Source organism: Garra rufa, chromosome 20, assembly GCF_049309525.1.
Source record: "Garra rufa chromosome 20, GarRuf1.0, whole genome shotgun sequence".
NCBI lineage: Eukaryota > Metazoa > Chordata > Actinopteri > Cypriniformes > Cyprinidae > Garra > Garra rufa.
The window spans coordinates 32,963,804-32,979,224 of record NC_133380.1 but is presented as its reverse complement, the minus strand read 5'-3'; the positions used below and the strand labels follow the sequence as shown (position 1 = coordinate 32,979,224).

The 15,421-nt window shown below is 37.8% G+C and overlaps 1 protein-coding gene across 1 annotated transcript; it reads right to left on the bottom strand.

Annotated features, from left to right (window-relative positions):
• On the bottom strand, positions 1-10,844 carry vmac (vimentin type intermediate filament associated coiled-coil protein). The gene is made up of 2 exons (XM_073826072.1): positions 10,332-10,844; positions 1-3,534 (listed from the first exon to the last, which is right to left on the bottom strand). The coding sequence occupies exons 1-2, from the start codon at positions 10,520-10,522 to the stop codon at positions 3,180-3,182; spliced, it is 546 nt and encodes a 181-aa protein (XP_073682173.1). The 5' UTR covers positions 10,523-10,844; the 3' UTR covers positions 1-3,179.
• Positions 10,845-15,421: the final 4,577 nt, after the last annotated feature.

The following is a 15,421-nucleotide window of genomic DNA, read 5'->3' as shown; positions in this document are numbered from 1 at the left end:
CCAAGGGGCAACCTCCCGCTCTCTCTTTTGAAACCAACACGGAAGTGTCTTTAAATGCAATTCATCGACTGGCCGCTAGAGACTGGCTGCAAAAGAGAGTCAGTCCCATTGACTCCCCATGTTAAAATGCCCAACTTTACAGCAGAAAAAAGTATGTTTACAGCCTGGTTCAAAAAATGGTTTTGGTCTATATAGCTAGTTTTGCCCTTCATGTCAACTGTGAGGGGGGTGAATTTTTTTATAACTCACCCGTTTAAGTTATATTAAGCCTTAAAGTTCAGCATAATTAAGGGCGTGGCCACTTGAGTGACAGGGGGATTGCTGCTGCTGTCACCACTGTCGCGCTAAGCGGGCGTGGTTTCAGCAACCAGCTCCACCCACGTCCCGCCTTTTTGCCCATTTTTGATTATCCGGGAGTGACGCGATTCCAAGATGGCGACGGCCGAATCCCGCCCACAACAGGCTTCAAAACAGCGCTTCAGAATCCTACGGGTGACGTCACGGACACTACGTCCATATTTTTTACAGTCTATGGAGATTACACTGCGGGTGATCTGTTGTAAATTGTAACTGTGATTCCCACCCCTGTCCAGTTGGTGGCGAGCGCGCTCCATTGTGGCAGCAGAGCACTGGCTACAGAACAAAAACGAAACCGTCACAACGAATCTTTTGCTATGCATTTGATAAGCACATGCGAGCACCCAGTATAAACTACAGCGATCTATCACGCCACATTAAAGAGCGCCAAAACGTATTGCTTGAATTTCCTGATGAAATAGACAGAATTTGAAATCTGAGACTTTTTCATAAAGTAAGAAAGCACAGAGCTTAATCGCTTATTGTGATTTATTAGATATGCGCACTACTGTTAATTCGTGAACTGAAAACAGCAAGATCCACTGAGATTCATCTGTTGTCTTCATAAATAAGTGCATAAACCTATACAGTATGCTCACCCTGTAGGTTCATAATTAAAAATGAAAATGCGAACAAAAATAAAAGCAAGTAAATGTGTTATTACAATTAAAATATGAAAATTAAAATGACGGGTAATAACAGATTATGAAGGAATTTTTACGACCCTGTCTGTCAAAATGACGGACAATGTTGAAGTCTAACGCAACCTCTGAATATCATATGTAAGCTGGGTCCCTTTACAAACTTTATTTTGTCCATAGCTTGAACGTAACAAAAGTTATGGCTATCTAAAGTTGGCTGATAGCTACTATTTTCAGGATTTAAATTTTGAGAAATGTTTTAAAGTGAGATGGGTTTTAACTTACTTCACGGGTTTAAAGGGAGCTGTCTGTCAGGACTGCATCATTACACAAACAGACGTCTGTTTTCCATTGTTTATCATGGGCATAGTCTCTGAACTTTTGCTCATCTCTTGAATGTTTAGATATCATGAATAGTGTAAACTCAACGTGAGGGTTTAAACTTTTATTTTGAAATGGCGATGAACAGTTAGCATATAAAGAAAGATACCGTTTTGCATAGGTTTTTAAATGATTTACCTTACAAATCTGATGAAATAGTTATAATAAACCCAAACTCACAACAATATGCATGATAGAGTTTGAGATGCTTTCCACACATGTAAATGATAACTGTTTGTATAGAGCAGTATTTACTGTGAACGGAGTATTTGCCCTTACGGAAATAACCATGGTTTTATTATAGCAAAAGTGTAGTAACCATGGTTTTTAGGCATTTTTAGGTATTTGTATAACCACAGTTTTACTACAAATACAGTGATTAAACGATGGTTAGTGTAGCAAAACCAGGGTTAGTTTGTGGTTACCGTGTTTTTTTGGACTTATTTGTAGTAAAACCATGTCCAAATAACAAAAATAATTAAAGCCCATATATGTATTTATTTCAATTGTAGCGTTTGTGAATTCACAATAGCATTATGGTTTATTATGATTTTTAATTTGATTTAATATATCATGTAGCCTTGGAAAACGGTCTAATAATGCATTTCATAGATTCTCTTTTATGGAATGTGCCGCTTCCAGTATTTTGCCAGTTACTTAACAGGGACAAAATGCAATCAAGGATTTTTTTTTTTTTTAAATGGAGTACTTGAATTGAGGAATCAGTACAGCCCTACTCTCAGGGGCGCCGCTCGCAATTTTGGGCCCTATGACAAAATATGAGGTTGGGCCCCCCTACCACACCAAAGCAGATCTCTGGGGGCCCCTAAAGGGCGTGAGCCCTTAGAATTGTCCTAACTTTCCACCCCTTAGTGGCGCCCCTGCCTACTCTCATGTATTTACAGCATTAGTTGTAGTACTACACCTGATATATATCCAAAATAAATCGATGATCGAATCAAATTTGTGTCAAAACCCAGCCCTAACAAAAAAAAAAAAAGTATCTTTTTTTGTCTAAACATACTTCAAAATATCTTTTAAGTAAAGTAATTCAGGTTTGCACTATGCAGGGACATGACATGAGCGTGAGCGAATGACAAAATATAAAATTTTGGGTGAGCTATTCCCTTAAATTTGCTTTCTTGTGCAAGTATGCAAAATAATGCCTTGCATTTTAACCTGGGATTTTGAGGCCAAGGGTCAAATTTATGATATATCCAGAATCCATCATTTGTACATCATCAATGATGAAATTGTTCACTGAGAGGCTCCAACAAAACAGCAAGCATGCAATATCTGAGTAGATTATATCTCCAAAACATTTTCCCAAATGCTCTTGTTAAAACAGGACTAGATCTTTTTAACGAATAAAACTGCAGGTGGACTGCATGTAACAGTTAATTCCAATGTAAATTAAAAAAAAAAAAGTCTTCTCTAATATTCATGTAACTCAAATCTATAAGGTATAAACAGCCGAGATATTGCAAAGCATATGCAAATTTAAAGTTAAAAAGGGAAGAAAAATAAAATAACTAGTCAGCCTATTTTAAACTGTATCTAAATAAACCTGTTCAGTTCAATAATGAGAACTGAAGTGGTCTGATGGACCAATCTAAAAGATATGTGGCATCAAATTGCCAGAATTAACCAGGCATTCGCTCTTTACATTAAAATCCCATTCACACTCCAGTAACCTGTATTACGATACAATGGATATTTTAACCAGACACTGAATCAATTGATACCATCAAAACACCCAGGCTGCTAAACCTGAGATGAGGAGCAGTTGAACTGAGACTCTCATACGGTGGTCCCAAACACAACCCCATCCAATTCCTGATCGTCAGAGTCGTCTTCGCTGAGAGAGAAGTCTTTGTGATTGGAGAGGCGACTGGGGCTGCAGTTGGACTCTCCGTCCGTGAGAGAGCTGTTGGTCGTGGGCTTCCCCAAGTCACTGACAGGTCCCATTCTCTCGGCCTCGGCCATCTGGGCCAGCATGCTGTCTAGTAACGGGCGGCTTTTGCAAATGTTGTCCAACAGCTGACAGCGGTGTTGTAACTGTCCGATTAGTGAATCTTTTTCCTTAATCGTTTGGTTGAGTTTATGGATGGACTCCTCTGATTGACAAAGCTTCTCATGGAGGAAGAAAATCTCTCTGCATGAAGAGAAAAGTTTCAATCAGTAAATTACAGCAATTTTTATTTCAATTAAATGATATTGATTCTTAAATTCTGAATCAATTAGTCTAGCCTGTTAATGAATGGAAGACTGTAGCGCAACTCCCATTTAATAAATTGCAATAAGCTTTGTGCTTTGTTTCTTTTAATATGAAACAAAGTCTCATATTTCAAATTCTGTCCACTTTATTACTAGCCTGGCTAACGCCAGACCACGTTATGACTTCGTCATGATTCGTGGTCTGGGAACCACATGTTCATTTTCTCGTATTTGAGGCGTGGTTTACGAATGCCCAGAGCCGTTTATTGGGCGCTACGAATGTCTATCAAATGCGCCTGTGCGTAGCTCATAGCCAATCGTTTCAATCATACCGGATGACGTATACAGAGCGATGGTTTAACGCCAAAAGTTGCTCTTTTTTCAAAATAAACTTGCGTTCTAAACTACTTAGAACACTAAGGCAGTCATTCCCAAAGGCGGGGTCCCGACCCACAAGTGGGTCGCGGGAAATATTGTATGGGTCGCCAAGTCGAGCACTATTTTTCAGTGCGCTATATACTCTTGATTAAAATTTATATGTGTAGTTCACCTATTAGCCGCACGAGGGAGCTCGTTGTTTTCTTCTTCTGCTTTCTTTTTTTTGTTGTTGTTCTTTAGCTGCGCTCTGCATCGCCTGTTTCATACTCCGTCTGCAGTGCGTATGCGTTGCGTATTTTTTTCCGCACCCATGTTAACGGATTGGAGCGTTCACACTGCACGCGGTTGCAGTCCAGCAGTGCGTCCCAGAAGCAGTGCGTTTGCAGCAGAGCAGCGATCATTTCGGCAGAGTCTATTTTTTGCTGTGCTGCAAGCGCTGCATGTGCTGAATTAAAGTGACAGCGCATTGTTCGCTGTAAAAATGAACATGGATTGACACGAAAATGTCCCATAAATGCATATAAATGAAGTCCACTTTTTCACAGTCAACACGTGGCTTTTTGGCTAGGTTTAAAATAAGGAAAAGTGCAGTTTTAAAGAAAAAGACAACATAATACGTGCACTTGTCCAGGCAGAAAAGTTCTTTAAAGCATTGTTTTTAATAAAGATTTAATGCGAAAGAAAAGCATGAGAGCCGACTGTTTCTGTCTGTGGTAAGTTTTAATTAAAATATTTTTTGATAGCCCAATTTCAATTAGAAAAGGAAGCTATAGCCTCCCTATGTTGTGTTTAAATGTGTTGCAACTTGCTTGAGCAACTTAATATACAAATCTAGAAGTCAAGTGCATTGAATAATATGTTGTTTTTTATTGAGTTTAAACGTGAAAATGTCTGTTACTGTATTAGTGTACTGTGATAAAAGAGGATCACAATGCTGAAAAAGCACTTGTGGATTTGAAATCAAAATAACGGATAAATATTGTGTTTGTGGTAAACAGCATTTTCTGCAAATCTGCATTTTACTTAAATAAAAAAAATGTGCTTTGTCAAATATCTGTATCTCTTTTAAATAGTTAAGTGGAAGCATGACCTTAAAAATGGTCACACATATTTTGTTAATGCATAAATTCTCTTCGTGATATATGAACTATATGGGCTTAATGTTTATTGGGTCACAAGGATTTATCGACTTTAAAATGTGGGTCCCCAGAAAAAAAGTTTGGGAAACACTGATCTAAGGGGCCGTTCACATGTCGCGTCTTTTGCGCGCTAAAGTTCGTTATTTCAAATGTAGACGCGCGGTATGCGTGCTCATAATGGAAGCGACGCGGTTGCGACGCGCTCGCGTTTTCCATGCGCAAGCTACAGAGCGGTTTGGAAAGGAGAAAGCGACGCACCTAGCGTTTTCCACGCGTTTTTAGGCGCGACATGTGAACGGCTGCATCGAATGATAACTTGCTGCCATGCTGGATCCATAGTTATAAACAAACTGCTTCGGTGAGTCGCGTCGCATAGAAGGCGTCATCGTCTTGCTGCTCCCTCCCCGTTCTGTGATTGGTTCCCTATCTGAGGTGAAAATTTGGTCCATGGTTTCCATGCTACCTTCCAGCGTGAATAAAATCGCGCTGCGCGGAAGGCAGCATGGGGACACCCAGGCTACTTTATTACAGTATTTGAACAATAAATCTGTTTAATGTGGGGTGACATCGCTATAGTGCCTCAGTTCAGGAGAAACAAAAGCGTGAACTGATCATATTCCCCGCTTTAATACCAGTTACAGCACAAAATAAACATCTCTCAATCAGTGCTTCAACCTTTAACAATATGACCCGTAACGTCTATGTTTGTGCATAGATAAAATCTGTAAAGTTGCAAACCTTAAAGTCCCAAAACCAAAGAGATATTTATTATAAAAGTTAAGCCACACCTCCCTAAAACGTCTCGTTCAAACATGCCCCCACTTGAACACGTCACGGGGGGAGTAGATTAGCGTAACACCGCCCATTTGTATATGGAAAGAAAGAAGGCGTAACTTTTACCGACTGTAGCCGCCATGTTGTGGACACATTGCAAAAGCGAAAGTACTTGATTTGGCGTTCCATATGAGGACACAACTAGAAATCAGTGGTTAAGTTATATTTACAACACTCAAACGCAAATATTCAAGTGGGTGATGCGCATTTCACGAAGGACTGTTTCATGAACCTGGGAGAGCAGCTTACGATGCCACCTGAACACAAAGGGTTAAGGACAGCAAGTTTTGAGCAGTGTAGAGTAGTGCTTGTTGTTTCTCGTTCTACAATCGCAAATGCAAACATGGTGTTGTGTTTATGCGACGTGGCGCGATGCAACCAAGCTCCCGCTCTCTCTATTGAAACCAACACGGAAGTGACTTAAAACTGCAATTCATCGACTGGCCGCTAGAGATGGCTGCAAATGGAAGTCAATCCCATTGACTCCCCATGTTAAAATGCCCAACTTTACAGCAGAAAAAAGTGCATTTACAGCCTGGTACAAAAAGTGGTTTTGGTCTATATAGCTAGTTTTGCCCTTCATGTCAACTGTGAGAGGGGTGAATTTTTTTATAACTCACCCATTTAAGTTATATTAAGCCTTAAAGTTCAGCATAATTAAGGGCGTGGCCACTTGAGTGACAGAGGGATTGCCGCTGCTGTCACCACTGTCGCACTAGGTGGGCGTGGTTTCAGCAACCAGCTCCACCCACGTCCCACCTTTTTGCCCATTTTTGATTATCCGGGAGTGACGCACGGTGACGCAATTCCAAGATGGCGACGGCCGACTCCCGCCTACTATAGGCTTCAAAAACGCTCTTCAGAAAACTACGGGTGACGTCACAGATACTACGTCCATATTTTTTTACAGTCTATGGATGCAACGCGTAAAAAGACCGTAGTTATGTCCCCACTGGATGCAACAAATGCCTCATTTATAATGGGTTTTATTGTTTTTGTCGCATCGCGCCTAGAAACTGCATCTAAGGGGCGTAACATTTCTGTTTCAACCTTGAGGTATTCGGCCAATCATAACACACCGGATAGCTGGCCAATCAGAGAACACAAATTACGTTTTTATATATGTACAGTAGAAAGTTTACAAAATATCGTCATGGAACATGATCTTTACTTAATATCCTAATGGTTTTTGACATTAAAGAAAAAATTATCATTTTGACCCATACAATGTATTTTGGCTATTGCAACCTGTGCTGGTTTTGTGGTTACAGATTACAAATATGATCTTTGAAGGTGCTGTGTTTTTTGAAAACAGCTGCTATATAGGAACTACAGCAGTTGTTTAATATGTCTATCCAGTAAACTTAAAAATTTAAATTCATGTTTGAGGTATGATTGTATGCTTGGGCAAGCTATAGTTTCTTCCAATAATTCTAACTAGGGACCTTGTTACATCACTTTCTTACCAATGGATCCTCAGTGAATGGGTGCCATCAGAATGAGAGTCCAAGCTGCTTATGAAGTTTTTTATTTTATTTTAAACTTTAGTTTCGCTAAAGTAGTCCATTTAAAAAAAAACAAAAAAAAAAACTATAATTTGTAAGACTGGGTTGAGACACAAATTTCATGACTCGATTCAATTACGCTTCACAAGCTTGCTACTTGATTTCATTCCAATATCGATTTGATTTAATATAGATTATTTTGGTTATACATCAGGTACAGTAGATAGCAAATTTTCTAGTTAAAAACCTTTTAACTAATGCTGTAAAATATACATGGGAGTCAGTTGGTACTACATTACTATAATATTGAAGGTTAAAATGAGATCATTTGTATACAAACGCTTAATGTAATACTGAGTGAAGTTTTTATAATATGAAAGTTACTAACTTTAAATTACACAATTATATTTCTAGAATAAAACTCAACGGATTTATTCCAACTTTTAAACTACATGATGAACAGTAAAAATTATAATATGTATTATATTAAAGCCGAGGAGATGATCAGTTGACATGCGCTTCGTGCTGAAGCTTCTCTTGAACTGAGGTGCTACAGTGATCCGTCACTCCACATTAAACAGCCCCAAAATGCTATTTATTGTTTGAATACTGTAATAAAACGGATAGAATTTTACATTTGAGACTTTGTTTCATATAAAAAGTAACAAATCACAAAGCTTATTATGATACTTTGAATAGGAAGCGTGCTACATGTTCGGTTCATTAACTGAAAACAGAAAAGAAGTGAGAATTAAATAAATCGAGAAATCAATATTTATGTATTTTTTTACCCAGCCCTAACAATTCGTAATAGCGCACCCTTCAGTGAAAAAGTTGTCCCGTCTGAATCAGGAGAAAATGTATATTCACAGACCAAGCACTATTAACAAGTGCAAAACAGAATATGTTCTAATACAAATGTGTGAATTTTGATGTAAAATGACAACAAGGGATAGACTTTTTTACTGGAGTTATCATTATAATGGACTCTTATTTTAGCCTTAAGTGACAGTTTAAAAACATCTTAATGATGGATCTGTTTCGTACAAACACACAGCTTTTCAATTCACAACATGTTAACTGATGGACTGGAGTGGTGTGGATTACTCGTGGATCACTGTTATGTTTTTATCAGCTGTTTGAACTCTCATTCTGACAGCATATGCATTTTAGGACTACAAACTGATCAGTTTCCAAACAAGTTTCCTTAATCCTTTAAAAGGATAGTTCACCCAAAAATGAAAATGTGATGTTTATCTGCTTACCCCCAGGGTATCCAAGATGTAGGTGACTTTGTTTCTTCAGTAGAACACTAACAAAGATTTTTAACTTAGATTTTAAACCGTTGGAGTCTGTTGATCATATAACGGGAGTGAATGGGCACCAAACCTTTGAAAGTAAAAAAAAAAAAAAAAAAAAAACATGCACAGACAAATCCAAATTAAACCCTGTGGCTCGTGACGGTACATTGATGTCCTAAGACACAAAACAATTGTTTTTTGCGAGAAACTGAACAGTATTTATATAATTTTTTTACCTTTGATACACAGCAATGTCCAACTGTCCTGAGCGTGCTCAGCATCCGGCGTGTTACATGTGTGCACGCTCTGGCATAGTTTACGCAAACGCCGGAAGCGATCTGTCGCGTGTATACGACACTCATTGTTTACACAGTTTACAAAGATTGTGGGTATAGCGGCTATTCAAAATGGTAATTACTTATGCTTATCCTGATTGTTCAAACCAATTTAAAGCTAAAAGATTATGTTTGCTTGCGCAAACTCATCCGGGACTGTTGACTTTTCACCTGGATATTGCTGTGTATCATAGGTAAAAAATAGGGCTGGGACACGATTAATCGCGATTAATCGCATCCAAAATAAAAGTTTATGTTAACATACTAAATGTGTGTTTACTGTGTATATTTATTATGTATATATAAATACACACACATACATGTAAAGCCTTTAAAAAATACTTATATGTGTGGATAGTTATATTTGTATTTAATTTAGATTATATATAGAATTATAAATATTTTATTTATTTTAATTTAATTTTTATTTTCAGTTTTCTTTAATATACATGTTTGTGTGTGTATTTATACATACATTATATATACACACAGTACACACACATACAGTATGCAATCATAAACTTTTATTTTGGATGCGATTAATCGCGATTAATCGTGTCCCAGCCCTAGTAAAAAATGATATAAATGTGGTTCAGTTTCTTGCAAAAACTGATCGTTTCGTGTCTTAGGGCATCAATGTATCATCACAAGCCGCAGGGTGTAATTTGGATTTGTCTGTGCATGCTTTTTTTTACTTTTAAAGGTCTGGTGCCCATCCACTCCGATTATTTTGGCTGACAGACTGCACCAGTTTAAGCTAAAAATATTTGTTTGTGTTCTGCTGAAGAAACAAAGTCACCTACATCTTGGATGTCCTGGGGGTAAGCAGATAAACATCAAATTGTCATTTTGGGGTGAACTATCCCTTTAAAAATCTTTGTTTGTGTTCTACTAAAGAAACAAAGTCACCTACATCTTGGATGCCCTGGGGGTAAGCAGATAAACATCAGATTTTCATTTTTGGGTGAACTATCCCTTTAACCCAACCGCTCACAACATTATCAATCTATTTCGATTTAAAAAGTCAAGAGCTGTCACAATGACACCATCATATGGAGTATTATCGGTTAGGTAGGTGCTTTATTTTATCTCAGGGATATTTTTAATGCAAGAGTCGCTTACAGCAGCTTTTTTGAGCTTTCTGATTGAGCAAATGCGTGGTTTTGATGTCAAATAATGAAATATTAGGCATCTGCAGAAGGACAGTATTGTGTTAAGGACGTTAATATAATGTTTCCCCTACTTGTCCTTGGCCTCAGTGATTTCTTGCGTGCTAGCTCTCAGCTGCTCATCTTTGCGGATGAGACTCTCCGCCTGCTCCCGCACGGTCTTCTCCGCTTCCTCCAGCCTGTGCTCCAGGTCTGTGACCCGCCTGTGCAGCGCGGCCAGGTGCGCGTTCGCCTCTCTGATCTGCACCGGCGACGGGGACGACATGTCCCTCTACGTGCTGCTCAGGATGCAGAAGACAAAAGCACCGTCCGGTAGGTTCTCTCTCATCCACGATAACGGATGATCATCTTCTGTGGGTCGTGTCGGACGGGTCCGGATTGAATGATGCTGAACTCTCTCTCAATCTCAGCATGCGTGATGCTACAGCAGCGACGCGCCTGACTCCAGTCTTCTTCAGTAAATCTTCGCGTCTGTAAAGCAGCGACAGTCGGGAGCGCGCGTTTAAATGCAGAGCGGAGGTTTATGACATTGTCCTATATAAGCAGGTGTTGCACTTTGTGCCTGTTTCCCAGCCAGCTGACGTGTCATATGCACCAACTTCTTAGCAACCTGTAGCTGTTGACCCGGAAATAATATTTGGAGGCGCTGGCCAATCAGAGTAGCCGAAACAGGGACTGAGAGAGATGGAATTTGATTTTAAGTTGCATCAAATCAAAATAATAAACAGTAATGTGGACCTTGTAGCCGAATATTATAGCTATGTGGAAAATAAATACAGGGATTATATTCAGAGATGGGTCAAAAGATCCTGAACAGTGTTGCCAGACGTACGATAATTATCGTATTTGTACCATAATTTTGACCTCTGTACGATGTACGATCAATAATACCACAATGTACGATAATTTCTGAATTTTGTGACACCATGGTCGTTGTAATTATAGAGCTTCTATTCTCAAAGATGTAGTTGTGTGGATCCTACGTCTACCTTCATGATTGTGAGGAGACGTGAACGTGGTGTTACGCATCCAATCTTACGTCTTCTCAACCAATCATCGTGGAGAATGGCTCTCTCTCACGAGCACAAGTTAACGTTCCTGTCGCACTTAGGTCAGTTGTTTCAAAACTGAGTTTGTTAGTTTAACAATAAAGTATAGAAATTGAGTGCTGAAAAGGATAAATAGCTGTAACATCTAGATAAATAGCTGTATTTTGAACGTTTGACTCGGGTAAGATAATTAGTTTAGCATTACAATAAGGTATAGAAAATGAGTGCTGAAAAGGAGAATAGCTGTAACATCTAGATAAATAGCCTATCTTTATTTTGAACGTTTGACTCAAATACGATAATTTTCTCCCAAATACGATAATTTTGAGCTTCTATACTTGGACATTTCCAATCTGGCAACACTGATCCTGAAACAGGAAGGACTGGATCGGCAATTTTTATAGTTAGCCAAGAAGGGGGGGAGTGCAAAAGAACCACAAACGATTTAAATGTATATACAGCTGAGTTATATGCTGTCTTTATGGCATTGGAATGGATAAATAAGTATATAAGTAACAATATAAGTAAGGTCCTTATAGTGACTCAATGTCGACGGAGCTGTACAATCTCAGGTATGTCCAAAAGTCGCCAGGTCCTGTTGTATACAACATATAAGAGAATAAAAGAAAAGGGCATTGTGATTCAAATGATTTGGGTCCCAGCGCACATAGGTATCTTGGGAAATGAGAAAGTAGATAAATTAGCCAAACAAGCAATTAAAAAGGAAAATGTTGAAGTAAATATAAAATTGTCGAAAACTGAAGGGAAAAGTAGGTTGGAAGGGAGCTCTGAGAGAGTGGCAAGGACAATGGGACAGGGAAGTTAAAGGGAGACACCTGTATACTATTCAAAATAAAGTTGGCACTGTGAGGAGATGGGGAGGGTCTAGAAGAGAAGAAATTGTAAAGACTAGATTAAGAATTGGGCATAGTAATTTGAATGGCACGTTATACATTATAGGAAAGCATCCTTCTGGGTACTGTGAGAGTTATGGGGTGGAAGAAACTATTGAGCATGTCATTTTAAATTGCAGAAGATATGATGAACAGAGAAGGAAACTTATGGAGGAGTTAAGGAAAGATGGGTTGGCAGGAACGGGTATTAAAGATATACTACGTAACAGTATGATTGGGCAAGCCAAGAAAAATCTGTGTAATTTCTTATGGACAACTGGATTTATGAATAGAATATGATGAGAGGAGAGCGGGAGGAAAGAAACTGGAATAACAGAGGGAATCAGCCAGAAGATGGCGGTAGTGCAACGATCGTGGATGCAAGCCGCCTATAAACCCCAAAGAAGAAGAAGAAGGCAGTGATTACAAACTGCACTTTCCTTGCGAGGTTTATGTCTTGGGACTGTACGTTTTTTTTTTTTTTTAATATTTAGTCAAGACGATGGGTGTTTGTTTTATTTTAGTCTTAGTCTTAGTTGAATTATTAGCCTATTTTTGTAATGTACTGATGACTCATATTTTTTAAATATTTTTTAAATATACACTACCAGTGTATACTACTGTTTTTTTTTAAGAATGATCTTCTGCTCACAAAGCCTGTATTTATTTGATCCAAAATACAGCAAAAGCAGTAATATTGTGAAATATTTTTACTATTTAAAATAACTGATTTGAATATTTTTTTAAATGTAATTTATTCCTGTGTTCAAAGCTACATTTTCAGCATCATTACTCCAGTCTTCAGTCTTCACTACTCACAATCCTTCAGAAATCATTCTAATATGTTGATTTGCTGCTCAAAAAAGCATCTTTATTATTATTATTAATATTTAAAACAGTTGACTACATTTTTTCTCAGAATTCTTTGATAAATCCAAAGATCAGCATTTATCTGAAATAAGACACTTTTGTAATATTATACCCTACACCATTCAAAAGATGGGGAATTATGGAAGTTAATACTTTTATTTAGTAAGGATACTTTAAATTGATAAAATGATGATAACATCATTTATAATGTTACAAAAGATTTCTATTTTAGATAAATGCTGTTCTTCTGAACTGTCAATTCATCACAGAAACCTGAAAAGAAAAATTGACTCAGCTGTTTTCAACATAATAATAATGATAATAATACATTTTTGAGCAGCAAATCGGAATATTAGAATGATTTCTGAAGAATGATGTGACACTGAAGACTGGAATAATGATAAAAATTAATCTTTGGAATCACAGGAATAAATTACATTTTACAAATTTATTCAAATAAAAAGCAGTTATTTTAAATAGCAAAAATAGTTCACAATATTACTGCGTTTGCTGTATTTTGGATCAAATAAATGCAGGCTTGGTGAGAAGAAGAGACTTCAAAAAATAACTTTTGACTGGTAGTGATTTAGCCTAAAAGAAAACTTTTCTGCTTTAATGTTAATTTATTAAAAAGTTTGTGTATTTTGTATTATTTTTTTTTTGTTGCTTTAAAATATGTCTAGGCTTATATAGGTTTTTTCAGTTTTATTTTTATATTTTACTTTTATTTTAGTTTTAGTACAAATAAAATGAGAAATGTTGCCTTGTTAACTAGCAGAAATAAAGTAAGTTTAACATTTTATATTTTATATTATTTCAACGAAATCTGAACGATCTGTTTATTCAGATTTAACAATAAAAAACAGTGTAATACAAAAATATTGTACATCTCTTTTACATGTGACCCTGGATTCCCAGAGTAAAGTTTGGGATTTATGAATAAAATACAGTCTGTGGTTACCATTATTTAAAGACATACTCACATCCCAAAAGTACATTTTAACAAAACAAAATACATGTTAGCCCAATAATTTGTGTTTTTATTTATGTATTCAATTATTCATAGATTTTTTTCCCAGATTTAATGGATGACAATGAGATATTGTTATTGTTTTATAGATTTTCAATGGGGTTTAAGTCAGGTGAGTTTGCCGGCCAATCAAGTACAGTTATTCCATGGCTATTAAACCAGGTACTGGTAGTTTTGGCTTTGTGGGCTGGTGCCAACTCCTGCTAGAAAATAAAATCATCATCTCCATAAAGCTTGTCGGCAGCAGGAAGTATGAAGTGCTCTAAAATTTCCTAGTAGACAGCTGCATTGACAGTGGACTTGATAAAAGACAATGGAGCCACACCAGCAGATGACATGCTCCCCAAACCATCACTGACTGTGGAAACTTCACACTGGACTTTAAGCAGCTTGACTTTTGTGCCTCTCCGGTCTTCCTCCAGACTCTGGGACCTTGATTTCCAAATCAAATGCAAAATTTGCTTTCATCTGAAAACAGGACTTGGAACCTACGGGCAACAGACCAATACTTTTTCTCCTTAGCCCAGCACAGACGCTTCTGACGTTGTGTTTGGTTCAGGAGTGGCTTGACGCATGGAATTGTCCAGCTGTAGCCGCTGTCACGCAGACGTCTGTGTGTGGTGGTTCTTGATGCACTGACTCCAGCCTCAGTCCACTCCTTATGAAGCTCCCCCAGATTTCTGAACCACCCTTGCTTGACAATCCTCTCAAGACTACGGTCATCCCTGTCACTTGTGCACCTTTTCCAGCCACATTTTTCCCTTCCTCTTAACATTCTGTTAATATACTTCCATACTGCGCTCTGTGATCATCCAGCTTCTTTTGCAATTGCCTTTTGAGACTTTTCCTCCTTATGGAGGGTGTCTTCTGCACAACTGTCAAGTCAGCAGTCTTCCCCATGATTCTGAAGCCTACTAAGCCAGACTGAGACAATTTAAAGGCTGAGGAAACCTTTGCAGGTGTTTTGTGTTAATTAGCTGACTAGATTGGGACACAGAGAGCCTACAATGTTGAACTTTGTCATGATATTCTAATTTGGTGAAATACTGGATTTTTTTTTTTTATCTTTAATCCATAGTCATTAAAATTGAAACAAAAAGGCTTGAAATATTTCACTTTGTGTGTAGTGAACTAATATAACATACAAGTTTCACTTTTTTAAACAAATTATTGAAATAAATGACTTTCCCTCGATATTCTCATTTTTTTGGCACATACCTGAATAACAGGCTAGTTAGTTAACTTCAAGGGTGTTGCAGTTCCACACCAGGCCAACGGAGGGCAAAACACACTTGAACGCAACTAGATCCACAACAGCGTTA

Bases quoted from the DNA above. Each gene is read 5' to 3' on its own strand.
- vmac (XM_073826072.1), bottom strand. From the start codon at position 10,522: ATGTCGTCCCCGTCGCCGGTGCAGATCAGAGAGGCGAACGCGCACCTG. The intron at 3,535-10,331 runs GTAGGGGAAACA...CTCTTCATGCAG, and splicing joins ATCACTGAGGCCAAGGACAA to AGAGATTTTCTTCCTCCATG.